We start from the raw sequence: 18,944 nt of genomic DNA, 5'->3' as shown, positions 1-18,944 counted from the left end.
ACGTATACACAAACAATGCAAATCTCCCTTTGTTCTGTAGGAAACTGAATCTTTTTATCAGTTCTGGATTATGCTTATCTTTAGACATGCTTCTGCCTCCACTCTCATTACACTGGACTCTGTTTATCACTCAGACTCATTACTGCTGACAGTTACTCCACCCATCATTGCATTTTATACAACAAGGTGGGATGGGTACCTTTATGTCTGAGACAAGATATGCATTGGTTCCTCTTCATTTATAAAGTCTTGATAGGCACCAAGCCACCAAACCTCAGCACTTTATTAAACTGGTCACATAGTAATTATCCAAGACGCTCAAGTGATTGCTTAATGCTCATTGTTCCCCAGATTAATACTGGATTGGGAAAAACTGCTTTCATTTTTTCTGCTGCATCTACCTAGAACATGTTACAATGTAGATTGTTTTTAGTGTTTTCAGTAGTGTTTTGTCTGTTGTTGTTATTTCATTGTGGGGGTTTTTTGTTTTAGTTTTTTTTCTGTGCCTTGAGATATAAATAAAGGATAAATTAAATAACTAAAAGCTCCAGAACAGGGACCAATTTTTTTTTTGCCAATTTCTACTACTTCATTTTGCTTGCAGTCAGGTGAAAATCACATGATCACATTGTTTCTATTGAGTTCAAAACATAGACTGTATAAATAAAAACCCATTATTTTACTTAAAATGTATTTATTGTAATGTGATAAAAGTATGGTGTCATTTTGTCAGTTTTTTTTAGGCGAAAGACCCATATTTTATCAAATGCAGTGGAAAGGAAACAGATTCGATAACAAAAGTGACTGGAACATCGGCAATGGCAAAGAAGTTGCTGTTATTGAAGGGTATTTCATGCAGAGACTGCAGAGAAAATAAAAATCCCCCCCAAAAAATTACACAAATTGAATGTGTTTTATCAGAATGTCCACCTTGAGAACAGGAAGAGAGTAGAGGACAACGCCTTTATTACTATATCATTGGAATACACAATCATCTCCAGAAACCAGAGATCAAAAGCACACACAGAATGATTCTTCTTAATGACAACCCAGTTTGTTTGCTGGTTTTACTGGGAGTCGTAAGCATGCTGGCTTCTTCATTTAGTTTCCAGGCAACATTGAACCTGATGATGAAGCAGAGGAAACACACATCAGACAGTGCAAAGTACATGATGGATTTGCTTAGAGCCATGGTTTGTGTTTGCCTAAACAAATATCATGAAAATACACCACAAACAACAAAATGTATGCAAATGACAGCACACTACCTGTCTATCAATATTTGTAGCTCTCGGTTCCACCACGTCCACATCCTGATAGAAAAGAGACAAGAAGGAATCTTCAAACTAGCATCAACATTAGGAATTTGAGACATTGACTTTGAAAATCTGGGAGAGAATATCTTCTTTCACACAAGATTAGAGTTAAAGGAAATGGTGCCAATCATGTAAGGAGTGGTTTATTGAGTGTGTCACCGTATCAGATGACATTGTGTGCTTTGTCAGGAACATTTACAACCCCAACACAATCAGATATAAAACACCATCCTCATGCAGTGTGATACTGGCCTTATGAGCAAAGGTGACTGAGGGTAACGTGCTTACCTCCAGGTCCAAACAAAGCACTGTAGCAAGGATGGTGACAGTATGGCTTGCCCTCATGCTGTAAGAGGCAGACTTGTATTAGCATTGGCAACAATGTATTGTATTGTCAATATAAAATCATTGAAAATATAAAGGTAATCTGTAAAATGATGAAGGTAGACAATAGCAAATGAGTAAATATAAGCTATTTGATAAAACCAGGAGTTTTAGTTATTTTATTGTCAATCTTTGAGATTTACTTCTTTTTTTTTTATTTTTTTTTTTATATTAGCATTTTTATAACTTTTGTTGTAAAAAAGTTTGAAGTTACCCTTAAGTCTGGACAACCAACAACACTGTTGAGATTTAATAAGTGCTAAAGATTTGATTGAGTGCCATCAAACCTTGTGCAGCCTACAAGATTTTGTATGCATTATTTCAGGTGTCTCACCTCTGCATGTGCGCCTGACGTCAGCGTCTTCTTGCACTTCTCACACTTCAGACAGGGCCTGTGCCAGTCCTTGCCCAGTGATGTCACCTTCTCAGCTGCCAAACACACATTAAAAGACAAAATAAATCACAATGAACTTCCACCACAAAGTGAGCTACTGTACTCTGCAGATCTGATGGAAGGGTCAAAGGGTCACATTATCACTTTTGGACCAACATGATCATCATGTCTTGGCAGATAACTTCGAGAACATTGTTCGGGTGTGGTGCTTGAGGGGAAAAGAGGACTCGTGTCCCTGAAGAATCTGTCCTCCTCCTGCCTCATAAACTCTGATAAAGACGGTCTTTATCTGCAGGGTGGATCTGCACACCCATCAGGAGGCCAAAATAATTACTGTGTTTAACTTCAAATAACAAATTAGTAGACTGAGCAAACAGGTTGGTCCAATGAGTAAATGAGTGGACGGTCTCACGGTCAAGCTCGAGCTCAGAGTCTGTCCTGACGCCCATATATGTTGTTTTACACTTCATTGTATATGGATCTGATAAAACACACGTTTTTGTGCACCGTCTATTTATTTTACCTGATAAAATGAGAATAAATGGGGCGTGACAGACATGAAGAATAATACAATCTGCTCTGTGCATCAACTCGCGCTGACTGGAGCATTATGGAGACAGCCCAATATACACAAACAGACACAAATCTGAATGGAAAAACACATTGTGAAGGCGACTGCTCAACTATTTACTTCATTCCATCCCAAAAAAGATTCATCCAGAGGTTGTGTAACAGTTTGTTGAGCTAAAAAAAGGGGCCAAGAATGCAGTCCGAAGCATTTTGTGTCAAATGAATGACCTTAAATACATAACACTCTTTATGGCATGAAGATTAGCAGGGTATTAAAGTTTTAAAGGACTACTTTAAAGGCATGTATTCTCTTTCTGGCCAAGAGTAAAACGAGGATTGATAGCACTGTGTAACATTGGTCAGCTTAGGACAAAAACTTGTCAGCTGGATCCTATTCCCTCCCACCTGTTTCAGTCTATTGCTCCTGATCTCCTCCCGTTCCTCTCCCATCTTGTCAACACTTCCTTGACTACTGGCTGCTTTCCTAACTCTCTGAAGGAAGCAAGGGTGAATCCTCTCCTAAAGAGATCCACCCTCGACCCATCCTTAGTGGACAATTACAGACCCGTCTCTCTCCTGCCGTTCCTCTCCAAAACTCTGGAACGGGCTATCTTCAATCAGCTGTCCTCCTATCTGCATGGGAACAACCTCCTTGACCCTCACCAGTCTGGTTTCAAGAAGGGCCACTCAACAGAGACTGCCCTTCTCGCTGTGACTGAACAGCTTCACAAGGCGAAGGCGGCCTCTCTCTCATCTGTTGTGGTTCTACTGGACCTTTCTGCAGCTTTTGACACTGTGGATCACCAGATCCTCATCTCCACCCTTCACCACCTGGGAGTATCTGGCTCTGCCCTCTCTCTGCTCAAATCCTATCTCAAGGACCGCACCTTCCGCGTAACTTGGAGGGGTTCTGTTTCAGAACCCTGTCTACTCACCACTGGGGTCCCTCAAGGCTCGGTCCTTGGTCCGCTCCTCTTCTCGATTTACACCAACTCCCTTGGCTCCCTCATCCACTCGCATGGCTTCTCCTATCATAGCTATGCCGACGACACCCAGCTAATCTTCTCATTTCCCCAGTCTGAAACACGTGCAGCAGCACGTATCTCTGCATGTCTGGCCGACATCTCCCAGTGGATGTCCTCGCACCATCTCAAACTCAACCTGGGAAAGACTGAGCTACTTTACCTCCCAGGGAAGGGCTCTCCCACCACTGACTTCCACATCACTGTCCAGGACACAGTGGTTGCCTCCACAGAAACCGCCAAAAACCTTGGCGTAACTCTCGACAACCAACTGTCCCTCTCAACAAACATCACCGCCACTACCAGATCTTGCAGATTCTTGCTGCATAACATCAGGAGAATCCGCCCGTTTCTCACCCAGAAGGCAGCTCAGGTCCTGGTCCAGGCGCTGGTCATCTCACGCCTGGACTACTGCAACTCCCTCATGGCAGGTCTGCCTGCCAAAGCCATCCGACCTCTACAACTCATCCAGAATGCAGCTGCTCGATTGGTCTTCAATCTTCCCAAATTTTCACACACAACACCTCTCCTCCGCTCCCTCCACTGGCTACCAGTGGCTGCGCGGATACGCTTCAAGACTCTAGCTCTGGCGTACTCTGCTGCTAACGGTTCAGGTCCTACTTACATCCAGGACCTTGTCAAACTCTACACCCCTGCCCGTCCTCTCCGCTCTGCATCAGCCAAACAGCTGGCGACTCCCACCTTGCGTGGGTCAACTCGCCTCAAAACCACTTCCAGACTTTTCTCTGTCTTGGCTCCCAAATGGTGGAACGAGCTCCCCACCGACATCAGGACCTCAGACAGCCTGTACATCTTCCGCCGCAGGCTGAAGACCTATCTCTTCCAACAATACCTCGGTTAAGTCATGGTCACCTAACAGATATATATATTTAAAAAAAAAAAAAAAAAATTCTTTTCTCTTCTTTTCTTCTTCTTTAACATATAGCACTCCTTAGCAATGACAGTTAGCTCTTAAAGTTGTGTACTTACTTGATTCCTGTGGTCTATGTCTAGTACCATCAGGTTGAATGCACTTATTGTAAGTCGCTTTGGACAAAAGCGTCTGCTAAATGACATGTAATGTAATGTAAAAAAACTGGAAAAAGGGTAGCCCAAACATCTGCCGACCAACACCTATAAAGCTCATTGATTAATACGTTATTTAAGCCCATTTCTTAGACTCTTGTATTTATAAATGAGCTTTAGATGTAGCACATTATGACAAATTAAAAGGGGTTCATAATCAGGTCTAGTTGTGTCCCCCTGTCTTTGTGCTATGCTACGCTAACCAGCTGGCTGCAGCCTTATATTTCAAGTAATAGTCTGACATTTTGGGAAAGTAAGCTTGTTTTCTTTCATACATACTTTCACGTCCGTCAGTAAGTACGTAAATATGAAGCTAGCCTACCGAGAGCCTTAATTAGCATTTGGGGAAGCAGCTAGCCCAGTTCTGCTTGCTAGCAAAACCTGCTTGTTAACAGCATCTGTAAATCTCACCAAATTATTATTTTTGCAAATAAGTGATTCATTCGCTTTCTTGCGTAGAGTTACATGAAAAGATTGCTACCACCAACACTATATGCTAAATATTAAACTACAGCCAGCAGTCTGTTAGCTTAGCTTAGCACAAAGGCTAAAAAACAGCCTGGCTCTGTCCAAAGGTAACAAAATCTGCCTACCAACACCTCTAAATCTTACTCATTAAACAAATAATTGGCAATTTTGGAAAATAAGTTACTCAATTGCTTACTTTGGTAGAGTTACATAAGAAATATTGATACCACTGTTGTGTTTTTAACCTAACTATTGTTAAATATTATGAAGCTCCAGACAGCAGCCGGTTAGCTTAGCTTAGCACAAGACTGGAAACAGGGAAATATATAGCCTGGCTGTGTGCAAAGGTAAAAAAAAAATCTGTCTGATAGCAGCTCTGAAGCTCAATAAATAACATATTATAACTGTAAATGATGCCATAAAATATTATAATATATTTCTTTCAACTCTAACCCGGATGTTGTTGTCCGCTGGGTGGGGAGAGCACAAGGCGCTAAAAGTTAGAAAGCAGAGAGACTAGAGAGATGAATGAGCGTGAGAGAGATAGAGAAAGAGAGAGACACGAGTGAGAGAAGGAGCGGAGTTGCCGACATTCTACTGCTGATCAATGGTGCACACGGTAAATAGTTTCTTTTGTTTTGTTTTAAGCTCTAGATGAAACTGTACCGAGTGGTTTGTAGTGTGAAACGTTAATTTACATAACAATAGTTCGCTTTGCATTACATTGCTGTGTATGGCCAGCTAGCTTGCATTAGGCTGTTGACAATTTATATGCTAATTCTGCAATATTTGAGAAGTTTATTTTATAGTTCACCTCAGTAGCGTGATTGTGACATTTGGTTGGTTTTATAAGCTAACAGAGTTAATTCTTATTTTATAAGTAATGTAGAGATAATAAGAGGGTTTGCTGTGGCCTGATTGTGTTGCATGTATTTTGTATGACTGGAAAATCTGCTATGCTATGTTATAAATATTCATTGAGATTTTTCATCTCCTCTTTTTTAGTTTTCATGGTGTTAAAGATGTCCATTTACATGTCCAAGAAAAATAAATGCACTATTAACATCAGTATGAAGCGTGGACTTAATGACTGACCAGGAAGTAGTTACAATAGCCATATTTTTAGATGAAAAATTATTAGATTAAAAATATGGGTAAGAGGTTCTGCTATGAAGTCTACAGCCAACTTCAAAAATAATGGCTCAAGCTTGTCAGGACCTGCAGATTTAGCAGGGTCCAAATGCTTTAGGGCTCTATGGACCTCAATTACGTCCAGTGGAACAATATTAAAAGATTGAACAAAATCATTATTTGGGAGTGGAGATGGAGAAGTATTCTGCATATTATTAGAGTCCGGTTGTAAGGACTCAGGTTGAGAACCGGAGGAGACAAAATGTTCATTGAAGCAATTAAGAATTTCTAATTTATCAGTCAGCCTACATGAATCCTTTACAATACATTGGTAGGTCGTTTGTGGCCACATGTCCAAAAGAAGATTTGATGGTTTTCCAGAATTTTTTAGGATCATTTAAGTCGCTAGTGGTTTTTGAGAGGTAGTATTCAGATTTAAGCTGTTTGACAAGAGAGGTAAAGCGGTTTCGCAGCTGTCTGAAAATCAGCCAGTCAGCCTGAGAGTTGGATTTTCTGGCCTTAGCCCAGGCAATATCCCTTTCTTGTTGTAGACTAGACAGCTGAGAGGAAAACCAAGGATTGTCTCGACCTTTAACTCGAAATTTGCAGAAAGGGGCATGTTTATTAATAATATTGATGAAAGCATCATGAAAGTATTTTGTTAGAATAATTTGAATATTATACTTGTTGAAAATGAAATGTTACTGTCTTCCTCTCTTTTTCCTCTTTGTGATTTTTCTCCCAACAGTCATCACAGGTCACTATGCATGCGTAATTCACTAAACCTTGATAATGTCTATCTCTATGCACTTATATTAATCAGGTAATATGATTTTGATACATTGATTGTGTTTGTGTGTTAATATTGATGTAGAAAACTATGATTACTTTAATTACATATATTCCATTTGCTTAAACTGATTAAGCACAGTTTTTGCTGTGTGTGTATGTGCATTTGTGAGTGTGTATGTGTGTCTGGAGAGGGGAGACCACAGAAGGCCGAATGAAAATCCCGTGTGAGAATCTCTGTAAGTCATAACAAGGAAAAATGTTTGTGCTAACAAGTTTGTTAGTAGGTCAGGGCAAGGCCTGGTTTCGGCAGCAAGCAACCAGGTGGCATGACGTGCCGTTGTATGCATTAAAACTGGCGAATGAGCGGATCAAGAAGGCGGAACTTCCTGGAAGAAATCGACCAGCATGTTTTGTAAACAAATGTTAGTATTTTAATGGGTTCCAGGGAGGGAGTCGTGGTTCAGACTTCACGAACTGAAACACGTCTGTTTGTATTCAGGGACATGAGTTAATTTTGAACCCGGAGATCTCTGTAAAGTGCACATTTTTTGACGTATTGTAATAAAACTTTTGTTAAACTGAGAAACTTGGACGTCTCCAGCTCTTCATTTCCCCATCAACGAATGCGCAGAAAAATGGTGAGGTTTTTTCTGTTGGTGACAGATTTTTTCTGTCGGTGACAGATTATCAATTTTCAAGGTTTCCTCATGCAATTTTTCTAACAATTTCCATGCCAGTTCTACATCATTAAAAAGAGAGATCCTGGACCAATCAAAGTCCCACAGATCATGGTGAAAAGCTTGCCCACAAAAATGTTTTAAATCTCGTCATCTGAATATTTACATCTGAATATTTACATCTGAATATTTATGAGGAGTGTTTGTTAAAAATAAATCAATAAGGGAAGATCTCTCTGGACATTTAATATTTGGACGAGTTGGGCTATCGATTAATTGAGTAAGATTAAATGAATCACAGATTGATTTAAAACTGTCAGAGGCAGAGGATAACCAGTCCCAGTTAAAATCCCCAGTGAGGAGAATCTCCTTAAAGTCGAGGGTTAATAGTTGTTTATTTAATGATGACAGGGCCTCACTAGTTGCTGAGGGGGGTCTATAACAACCAGCAATGGTGATAGAATGGCCTTTAAGAAGTTCCAACTTCAAGGCAAGAAACTCAAATTGTCTGCTCAGAGATACAGATGAAAGAAGGGTAGTCTGAAATTTGTTTTTTATGAAAATGGCAATGCCGCCGCCCTTCCTAGGACGGTCACAACGAAAAACATTGTAGCCCTTAATTGCAATGTCTTTGTCTGTTACGGATTTATTTAACCATGTCTCAGTCAATACAAGAATATCAGTGTCAGACGTTTTAGCCCAGATTTTTACAAGATCCAGTTTAGGAAGTAAACTTCTAACGTTTACATGAGTAACACCAAGCCCAGATCTAGCTTTAAAATCACAGGGGGTACTCAGATAATTAAAATCAGGGCCGGGGTTAGGTTCAACATTTCCTGACAATAAAAGCAAAAGAACAATAAAACACTTTCTTTTCAAGGAGTTTTGAGTAGGTACTGATTGAGTATACCTAATCCCCTGTCCACCTGTGTGAGGAGAATAAAACGAAAACAACCAGTCATATGCGCTAAAAATGTTAGTAAAATAAAGAGTCCGATCCTCATTTTGAACAATCCAGTTGGGACAGCTCCAGTGAGGTTTAGAATCCCAGTTTGTGCATTTTTGAGGAGATAAGGAATGATGAGGCATGATTAAGTCTCCACATACTTCTTGCGTCTCGTGTTGTTGAAGAACAGTCAATAAAAGTAGAAGTGGTGCTGAGAAAAACATGCTGACAAGTTGGCCAAGATTAATCCAGTCCGCGTTTTCTTGTTCACCTGAGCCTGAAACCTCTGCTGAGTCAGTCTATGACGTTGCGTGACGTCGCACGTAAACAGGAAGAGAGGTCGGTGACACAAAACTTTCGGAGTAAATGAATTAAACTCCGGACTAGCCAGCGGCTAAAACAAATGGATTACAGTTTCAAACATCAGCATCCAAAGATAGAAGCACTTTCCTTTGTCATCGGGAATTTGGACCCATCAAAATCAACGATGCGTCAGTGTTCCAGCAGCCCCAGGAGAACATCGCTTCTTCGTCCTGACAGACGGAGCGTACCAGGTCCTCCACAATCAGCGACAATGCAGGACACACCGCACAGATGATCCAATTCCAATTCCACAGCACTACGGACGGGCTCCCATTCAAACAGACTTGTGTGTGTCTGGTCTGGCCACGCTTTAGTAAAGTGTCAATTTGAATGCTCGGACTGAGACAGTTTCCAAACTGCGTTTCCAGTCACGGATCTTCAGACTGACCAACAACAGGCATTAAGTGGCTATATTTTCCGAACAACTTGCAAATTGGTCGGTAGGTTATGTTGTAAATGACCAGATATATCCTTAACACTGACACTAGCCACTCACACACTTAAACACACACAGGTTGCACAGGTAGCCAGTCACACAGGTACAGGCGTGCTGCCATCTTGGGGCCTCTGTTGACTGACAGTCAGAAAACACTGTCCTAAGAATGGGAAGCATGGCTCCCTGGCTGCACGGTCAATTCATCTGACTGACAGTCCAAAGACTTTGCTGTTTATTCTGTATTGGCGCTCGGCCTCCGTGCGTCTCCTCTGAGAAGATTTACTCTGTTGCACCACTGAGCTGCAGACAATGTGGTAAATGGATTAAGGCCCCTTTCACATGAGGACGCTCGCGGGTAAAAACGACAAAATATTTTATCGGAAGTGCCTTTCGTTTAGACGGTGACGGCGTTTTGGGGGCTTGAAGACGCAAAAATCTGAAACCACCTTCCAAAGTGGAAAAGTTAAATACGCTCCGCCGTAGCGTGTCCGTCTACACTGCCAAGACGCAAAACTCTGCTCAGATCTGCTCACGTCACTTACGTGTTAACGTCACATACGTGTTAACGTCACATACATGCTCCAGTACAGGAAAATAAACAAACGTGGGATTATTTCCATTATTTCCATGATTATTTCCATGCTTTTTCCATTTTCATCCTTCAAGCTGCTCTGGCAGCTCTAACAAACTTACAGGAGTCTTTCCACCAAATGTACAGGATATGTAGAGATAGTATTAGTGAACAGAGAAGGATCTGTAATTACCTCTATCACATTTTGGATGCAGCAATTTGTCGGAGGCGAGCCAGACGGCTGTGAACGAGACCTGGGAGATCTAGTTGATGGTGGATAACTTTGTGGAAGGAGTAGCTGATGAAAATGTGTGGCGTGAAAACTTCTGCATGCCCAAAGATGCTCTTATCGCTTTAAGTGATGCCGCCTGGAATGTATACAATCGAATTTCACACACTTTTGCGTCACCATATGCACTCAGATTTCCTCCCGAAAATGCTCGTCTAAACGAGGAATAAAAAGTGAAGACGCGACGCCACTTTTGCGTCTTCTGTTCAGACCGTCCTCGTGTGAACGGGGCCTTAGACAAGAATAAAATGGGTCTGTCCCTTTCCTCCCCAGATGCAGTAATTGCTCCCTGCTTTGATGGTATCCTCATGAGACAGACCAACAAGGATGGAGCTGAATTTCAGGGCAGAAGATTTCTACTAATTTCTATTTCTTCTCTTCTAATTTCTACGGGCAGCACAGAGCTCACACAAGTAACTTGAGAACAAGAAAGCTTACAGAGTGCAGTGACCTTTTATGGCTATTGGGCATTAATCTGCAAAAATACACATACTGTATCAATGAATAAAGATTATATGGAAAATAGAAATGCATCAGACTGACAGCAAAGGAGTGTGAGCAAAAATGAAATTTAATTGGGATGAAAGTGATGGAAAGAAAGAAAGTGCATTTACTCAAGTGCTGAACTTAAGTTGATTCATTTCATTTCCTGCTACCTCATGCTTCCATTTCAGGCTAAAATATTGTACTTTTTTACATTGAAGTTACTCTTCTTTTTACATCCGGAACGTTGGCTTCTTAAATATGATGCATTATTAATTTGGTCTCATACCTAAAAGTGCATAAAATTAGCTCCATCTTAACCAGCAAAAAAAGTTCTGTTTCAGTGGTTAAAGAAGCATTCAGATAGTTCACTTAAATAAAAGTAGCACTACTGCACTCTTTAAATCAAATCAATCCTGCAATCTAAATTGTACTTAAGTAAAAGTACAGCTATATTATCAGCAAAAAGGTACTTTACATTTGAAAAGTCTTACAGTGCAGAATGGCCTTGGTACTGTCATTGGTAGAATGGTTTCAGGTAGAAGTACATCTATTCAAGGACTGTATTTAATCATATTTTTGAGATATTTTACTTATTGATCTACTTAAATATTTTAAATTTCTGCAACTTTCTACTTATACTGCAGAGAAATTCAGAGGGACATACTGTACTCTTTACTCATATATATTTTATTCACCACCTTAGTTATTGATTGCATTGCAAATTGTAATTTTTAAACACAAAATATGAATATATATCATGATTAAATATTACCAAAGTACATCAAATCAGTTAAAATGATATTAAAAAATCCACTTCGACCAACTACAACATAAAACACTGGTTACATTTTTGCATCAGTATTAACGATTCAATAATACTGCAGTGAAACTGTAATTTCCCAGCTTAGGATAAATAAAGTATATCTATCTATCTCTCTATCATTCTCTCTATCTATCTATCTATCTATCTATCTATCTATCTATCTATCTATCTATCTATCTAAACGAGCCATTCTGCTTTATCAGCATTTGCACTTTGCAAACAAGGAAATGTTCACATGCAGAAACATGATATTATGTTTAAGAAAATAATCTAATAAAACTAATTGGTGGAAAGTTGAAAAAAAGAAATCAGATCTTACCGAAGTAAACATCCTTTTCGCACTTTGGACACTTTGGCATCTTGTTGCAGCTGTTTGTGTTACCGGAGAGAAAACACGGTAGTTATCCTGCGGATGAAGTGTGACTGCAACTGCACGGACTGGTCCACCTGTTAGCTGACTGACCACGCCTCGCTCTGATGTGCAGATGTGCGCTGCGTCCTGTATTTATAGCACCGAGGAAATAGTTCATCTGAAACTTTTCTGTTTTTATTTTCAACAGTGGGAGAGGCTTGTGTCGAGTCTGTGTGAGTATACGAGGAGAAAAAAACACTGTGGCTCTGAACGTAATGACAGAAAATTAAACTTTTCCTCTCTTAAACCGTCGTCCTGCCAAGGACACTACACCTTTTCAATTTTGCTTGTGTGGCAGACTCATGACTAGAGATATTAATTAGTTCCAATGGCTCCTTCAAGTCTTAACTTGTTACTCCTGAATTCTTTTTTACCTCACTGAGCTTTCTGTGTTGTGTAGTAATTGGTCCAGCCCTGAGGCTGCAAAACAGCCCCAAGTCATGATGCTCCCTCCATCATACTTCACTGTTGGGATGATGTTCTCAGATTGGAATGCAGGGCTGTTTTTGAACCACACCTATTGCTGCGTGTTCTGATGTTTCTTTTGAAATCAGCGACTTCCTCCTTGGTGTCCTGCCATGGATGCCACACCTGTGGCAGACTAGGTGTGGCATGTTCTTCATGAAAAATTCAGTCTTTGTTTTGTGGACTGATAAAATATTTTCCCAGAAGTGTCATGGGGTGTCAGGTTGCTCTTTGGCAAACTTCAGGCATGCAGTGATGTTTCTTCCTCCGTAGTGTCCTGCCAAGGAAAAATTGAAAGGTGTAGTGTCCTGCCAAGCAGAAGACAGGAGGGCCATTGTTTATCTAGTGATTTCAGTGAGTGTGTGTGTGGTTTTAAGTGGGGGGGTGGGATTGAACTTGTCAGGCTCTGCACACATTCAGAATATAGTCTGTTGGATGTTTTTTAAACCGCTGCATCCCTTTTTTTAAATGTTTCTCCCTCAGGATCAGACAGCTGGACCACAGCTGAGAGACGCCAGTTCAACAAAGGCATCACCACGTTCAAGAAGGACTTCTTCATGGTGCAGAAACAGGTATGTTGTGGTTTCAAACAGGACCATAAAAAGTCTTCTCGCCAGTCCAGGCTGCAAAGTGCAGTCGCTGTCGGCTGATAAACCAAAAAATAACCCAAGTGTGCACACAATATTTTCCCTGACAATGGGTGGGCGGGGAGAAGTCCAGTCACTCTTGAACAATGTTTCCTTCTTGTTTAATTATTTGCAGTGTCGCAGTCGATTATTGCTTTTCTACAAGACTGCAGACTGTTTAATTTTCTTTACTGCACTTTAGCGATCAAGACAGAAACCAAATTGCATCAGTTTTAGTGTTTTTTGGTGTTGATTGGCCAAACCACCAGAGTAAAGGCTTAAAAATTAGATTTTTGAATGTGCTTTAGGCTTTTGTTGTTATTGACACCGTCTTTCCAGTAGCAAGTAGCTGCAATGAAGCTTTTAAAAGCAAATCTATTTTTTTGTGTTATCTAAAGAAGACATTTATTTTGCAGGGGTAAAACAAACAAGAAAGCATTGCAACATATACACAATTACACCACACATTGCATAAAAAGCTGAACATTATCTTCCTTCCACAGAAGCTCAGGACTGAGCTTCTGTGGAAGGAACACACAAAGTCAGGAAAAAAGAGAGAGAGAAAGCAGAAACTGGATGGATGGATGGATGGATGGATGGATAGATAGATGGAAACAATTATTAGACCACCCTTGTTTTCTTCGATTTCTTGTTCATTTTAATGCCTGGTACAACTAAAGGTACATTTGTTTGGACAAATATAAAAATAGCCTCAACAAGTTTAATTTAAGAGTTGATATCTATCCATTTTCCATGGTTTTCTTGATAATGATGTTGGTAATTATCAAGAAAACCATGAAAAATGTCTAGAAAATTAAATTAAACTCCAAACACATGTACTGTACCTTTAGTTGTACCAGGCATTAAAATGAACAAGAAATTGAAGAAAACAAGTGGTATAATATTTTTTTTTCCATGACAGTAGATGGATTGCTGTGGGTGTAAAGGAAATCTGTAAACTAATTTTTCCACAATTGCATTAACAGTAACAATTTAGAGTCTGGAAATATTAGTGTAAGGTACCTTTAAAAGTGCTTGAATGTTACTCTTTTAAAAGGCTCTATAAACCCTGATGATGAGTATTAAAAGGTCTCAGAGGCCCTGTGTCATGGAGGAGCCTGGGAGCCTCGTTGTATGTTCGGTGGACTTTAACAATACGCTCTTCCCTCTTTTCCTCCAGGATTTTCTACAAGGTGAAGAGCCGCAGCGCCCACATGAAGAGCCACGCCGAGCAGGAGAAGAAGGCGGCGGCTCTGCGGCAGAAAGAGGCGGAGGAACGAGCGGCCGCAAAAGCCGCAGCCGAGGCGGCCGCCGTCCTCGCCGCGCGGCAGCAGAACGGGACGCGGCAGATGGGCGGGGACAGCACCAACGACGACACGTCGGACGCGGAGGACGAGGACGACGAGGACTGGCAGTGACTGGGGATTTCCACCGGACGCGTTACTGCAGCAGCACGTCTCCACAGCGTTTTTGCTGCGTCTTGTCAATTCACACCGGACGCATTACTGCAGCAGCACGTCAGTTTAGCGAGCCGGCCGTATACACGCGAGATAACGAGATCACGCGATAATCCTGACCATACGGGAGACCGCAAGCTCCCGTGATAAACTTTAAACTCTATTTATACAGTCTATGGATAAACTGTGTGTATAAAGTAAACAACAACAACAAAAACCAACTTACTTTGCTTCTCTGAGGTGAAAGATATGTTGATCTGACCATCTATCCTTATAAAAACAATATATTATGTCATAAATGATTGTATGATGTTCCACTTCAACAATTAGTCTCTTGTCTTCCGTGTCGCCGATCCTCTGAGACCCTTTGATTGATTGATTGCCGATCTGGTGCCCCGGTCATAACATAACGTTGATGTGAAGTAGTTTTAGGCTGCATGAACTGCGTATTGTGTTTTATTTTGAAAGGGGCGGAAGTGTTTTACGCTGAATCTGAGTCGGACTTCCTGTCTGGTGCGATCTGCTCTGTTGAGATTCACGCGAGTTGGCAGCGTCTCGCGGAGAAATAGAAGTCCTACCTAATGCTCGCGTAGAGACGATGACGCGACGCTGCAGTAACGTTACGCTACGCGCCCGGTGGAAATGCTCTCATTGATTAGAGTGTTACCTATTTGCAACGTCATACGCGACGCTGACGTTACGCTGCAGTAACGCGCCCGGTGGAAATCAGGCTTGAGACAGAAGGGCGGCACACACACACTGACTGCACGTCGCAGCGTGGCTTCACTCTCTGGGACGGGGGGAGAGATTTAATTATTTTTAAAATAAGAATCTCTCCTTTTGTGTATATTTTGTGGAACAAGAAGACTTCCGTTGCTTGGCACATTCAGGGATGGATTTACTCCCGCGTATGTGTTTGTGAATGTGTGGATTGAGTGTGTGTGTGTGTGTGTGTGTGTGTGTGTGTGTGTGTGTGTGTGAGTAATGATGAGTGTGAATGTGCTTTTTCTTCAAATCGCCCCCTTTACTCTGCTTGAAAAGCTTTTCAAGAGTTACCTCTCTTGGTCACAGGGCTCGGTCTCTCCGCTGGCGAGGAACTTGTTGGACCCTTTTCTTTTTTTCTGTTTTGTTTTCTCTTGATGAGCCATGCACGCGCTTGCTTAAGCTGCATCCCCTCTGGATGAAGTTTCGGCGATGTGAAGACTGAACCCTGACAGACACCCGGCCGTGTGGAGAGGCGAGGGTCGAGCTGTGGGTTTCTGTTCTGAGATGGACAGATAGATAGATGGATGGACGGACGGATGGATGGATGGATGGATGGATGGCATGTGCAAACTGTTGCCTTTTGTTTTTCGCCGCTCTTCTGCACTCAAGGCAGCCAAAAGCTTTCTCAGACGCATGATGTGCACCAGATGGGTTCTCCTCTCGTTCATTTGGGCTTCAGTTCTGTGAATCCCCCCCGCCCCCTTCAGCCCCCCGTCGTCACTTTTTTATAGTTCCCCCGTTTGTTCCTCACTGTTGATGCCTTGGATGTTTTGATGCTTTTTATCTTGAAATGACAATCAATTTTACACTGTTGTTGTTATTGTTTTTATATATATATATATATATACACAGGCAGAAAAAAGTAACGTTTACCTGTATATATATTCATATATATATTCATATATGAATATATATACAGGTAAACGTTACTTTTTTCTGCCTGTGTCGCTATATATGGCTATTGTTGTTGTTTTTGTGAATATTCTTGTTGATGATTATTATTATTATTATTATTATTATTATATCTTGGTTTTGGCTGCAATTTAATTGAGCGCTTTTCCGTACTTGTTCATAGCTTTTTTTTCTTCCTTTTTTTCTTTTCTTTTCTTTTTTATTTAAACATAAAACAAAAATAATGCTACTTGCTGCCTGTTTATAACTGTGAGATTTTTTTGGAAGCCAGAAATGAAGAAAAGGCAGAAACGTATGTGCAATAGAACAAGTTGACCCCCCCCCCCCCTGTTACCAGAGCGTCCGAGCCCTCTCCCTCTCCCCGCCCTCTCATGCTCACGGCTGGCTGCTCTGGATGCCTCACTGTCAACCCTGTAACTGATAGGAGCTACTGACTCAGACTGTTTAAAACCGCAGGTCGCCATAGATACACATAACCAAGTGGGAAAGAAAAACAAACAAATTCAAGGCATGTTTTTTGAAACAGATATCAACGTTTATGACACGCTCACTACCCTTAAATTGTAGTAATAATTTGCTGATATAAACATGCATAACGAGACACAGAAGCATATTTTCAACCAAACTGAAGCCAGAATTTGCAGGTTTTAACATAAAACTTCAATGTTTTTTTTATTGCTTTTTAAAACCAGATATAAAATATAATTTCTACTGTCATCAACAAATGTGTTAAAAGAGGCAGAAACTTTCTTCACTGTTAACCAAATTTAACCCTTATTTTGCAGGTTTTAACAGGACATTTTGAATGCATAAGACATTGAAGATGTGCTTTTTAGCACCAAATATCAACCGTAAAATATCTTTTAATTATTTACTGTCATTAGCAAACAGACTGATAAGAGAGGCAGGTGTTACTGTACACCAAACCTGACCCAGATTTTGATGGTTTTACCAGGAGATTTTGAATGCAGCGCGTTCTCTTTGCTTTTTAGAATCGGATATAAGATGTCACCAGATTATTTACTGTCAATAACAAACAGGAATTAAAAGAGAAATACATTATTTATTGTAAACCCAGATTTTGAATGCAGAATATTTAATTTAAAAAAACTGATATTAACATATAAAGGTGCTCCATTTAGACATGTCAGCTTCACTGCTCACTGTCCCACTCACTCTAAATATGTCAGTAAATTATTGACTTACAGGCATTAAGTGAAGAGGAAGAATTCTTTACTGTAAACCAAACTTAACCCAGATTTCAAAGGTTTAAACAGGAGACTTTGAATGCCGACATATTTATAATGCATGCATTATACATCTATAATATATGTTCTCTCCTTAAACATTTCAGTTTGACTTGTTTACACTTTTCCATAGACTGTAAACATGTCAGTTTATTATTTATTGTCATCGTGCATTGAGAGAGGCAGATGCATTATTTATTGTTAATCATACTTATTTCAAATTTTGCAGGTTTTTACAGGAGAGTTTGAATTTTCTATTTGTAGATATCAATATCTATTATATATGCTGTCTACCTATACATTTCAGCCCGTTTACAACAAACAGGCAACAAAAGCGTCCTTTTATTTTAAACCAAACTTCACCCAAAATTTGCAGGTTTTACCAGGAGAGTTTGAATACACTCACAAGACATACATCTATAATATATGATCTCTATACTCAAGCATTTCAGCTTGACTTGTTTACACTTTTAACATATCAATTAGTTATTTACTGCCATCTAAAGATATGCATTGAGAGGCAGAAGCATTCTTTCTGCAAACCATATTTAATTCAAATTTTGCAGGTTTTTACAGCCGGTCCTGAGCACTGTTACAAGACTTATATTTTCACACTAAAATCCATGTTTGCTGATATTTTGGTGACTCTAAATTAAAAACCTGCTGTGCAAGAAGGTTTTGGAGAATGAATAACTTTCTCTTGTGATTCAAACTGTGTTCAGATCGCTGACACTAACACACTCCGTTGAAACCTCGACTATGTGGGTCAGCAGTTTACTCAAGGTCAGTGTGACACAGTCTACAAGCACACTGGGGAAACTATTGAATAATTCAATGGAAAAAAATGTGCAAATATATTACAATTTTAAAGCAGATAGTGGGGAAATTACATCAGCTCAATATTTCAAGTGTTTAATGTGTATCTATGGTTGACTTTATTCCTGTTTACCTTGTTGCTGATAGCAGGCACTGCATTGGACGTTGGAAACGGCATGTTTTGATCCGTGTATCTCGACATATCTCGACGTTAAGCCCTTCGGCCCGGAGCCAGCTTCTGTTGCCGTTGCAACAAATGGGTTAAAGGGTTATTTTCCTTTAAAGGACAAACCGCAGTGGGGAAGTTGGGGGAGAAACGGCTCCAATTACCAGTTACTCCACAAGTTAAACCTGGGTCTATGCACAGACTGTGTGTGTGTGTGTGTGTGTGTGTGTGTGTGTGTGGACATACTGTTACAAGTGTGTGTGAGAGAGAAGTCAAATGTTAAACTGTACTGTGTCATTTCATCCAGTCTGTTAGGGGAATTTT

At 40.4% G+C, this 18,944-nt stretch overlaps 1 protein-coding gene across 1 annotated transcript; it reads right to left on the bottom strand.

Moving 5' to 3' along the window:
- Positions 1 to 737: 737 nt before the first annotated feature.
- Positions 738 to 12,620, bottom strand: LOC131987702 (cysteine-rich protein 1-like). Its single transcript, XM_059352551.1, has 5 exons — positions 12,074 to 12,620; positions 2,035 to 2,129; positions 1,605 to 1,662; positions 1,269 to 1,313; positions 738 to 1,124 (listed from the first exon to the last, which is right to left on the bottom strand). The coding sequence occupies exons 1-4, from the start codon at positions 12,111 to 12,113 to the stop codon at positions 1,276 to 1,278; spliced, it is 231 nt and encodes a 76-aa protein (XP_059208534.1). The 5' UTR covers positions 12,114 to 12,620; the 3' UTR covers positions 738 to 1,124; positions 1,269 to 1,275.
- Positions 12,621 to 18,944: the final 6,324 nt, after the last annotated feature.

Source organism: Centropristis striata, chromosome 16 (genome assembly GCF_030273125.1).
Source record: "Centropristis striata isolate RG_2023a ecotype Rhode Island chromosome 16, C.striata_1.0, whole genome shotgun sequence".
Lineage (NCBI taxonomy): Eukaryota > Metazoa > Chordata > Actinopteri > Perciformes > Serranidae > Centropristis > Centropristis striata.
The sequence above is the reverse complement of the archived record's forward strand: the minus strand, read 5'-3'. Positions and strand labels throughout refer to the sequence as shown.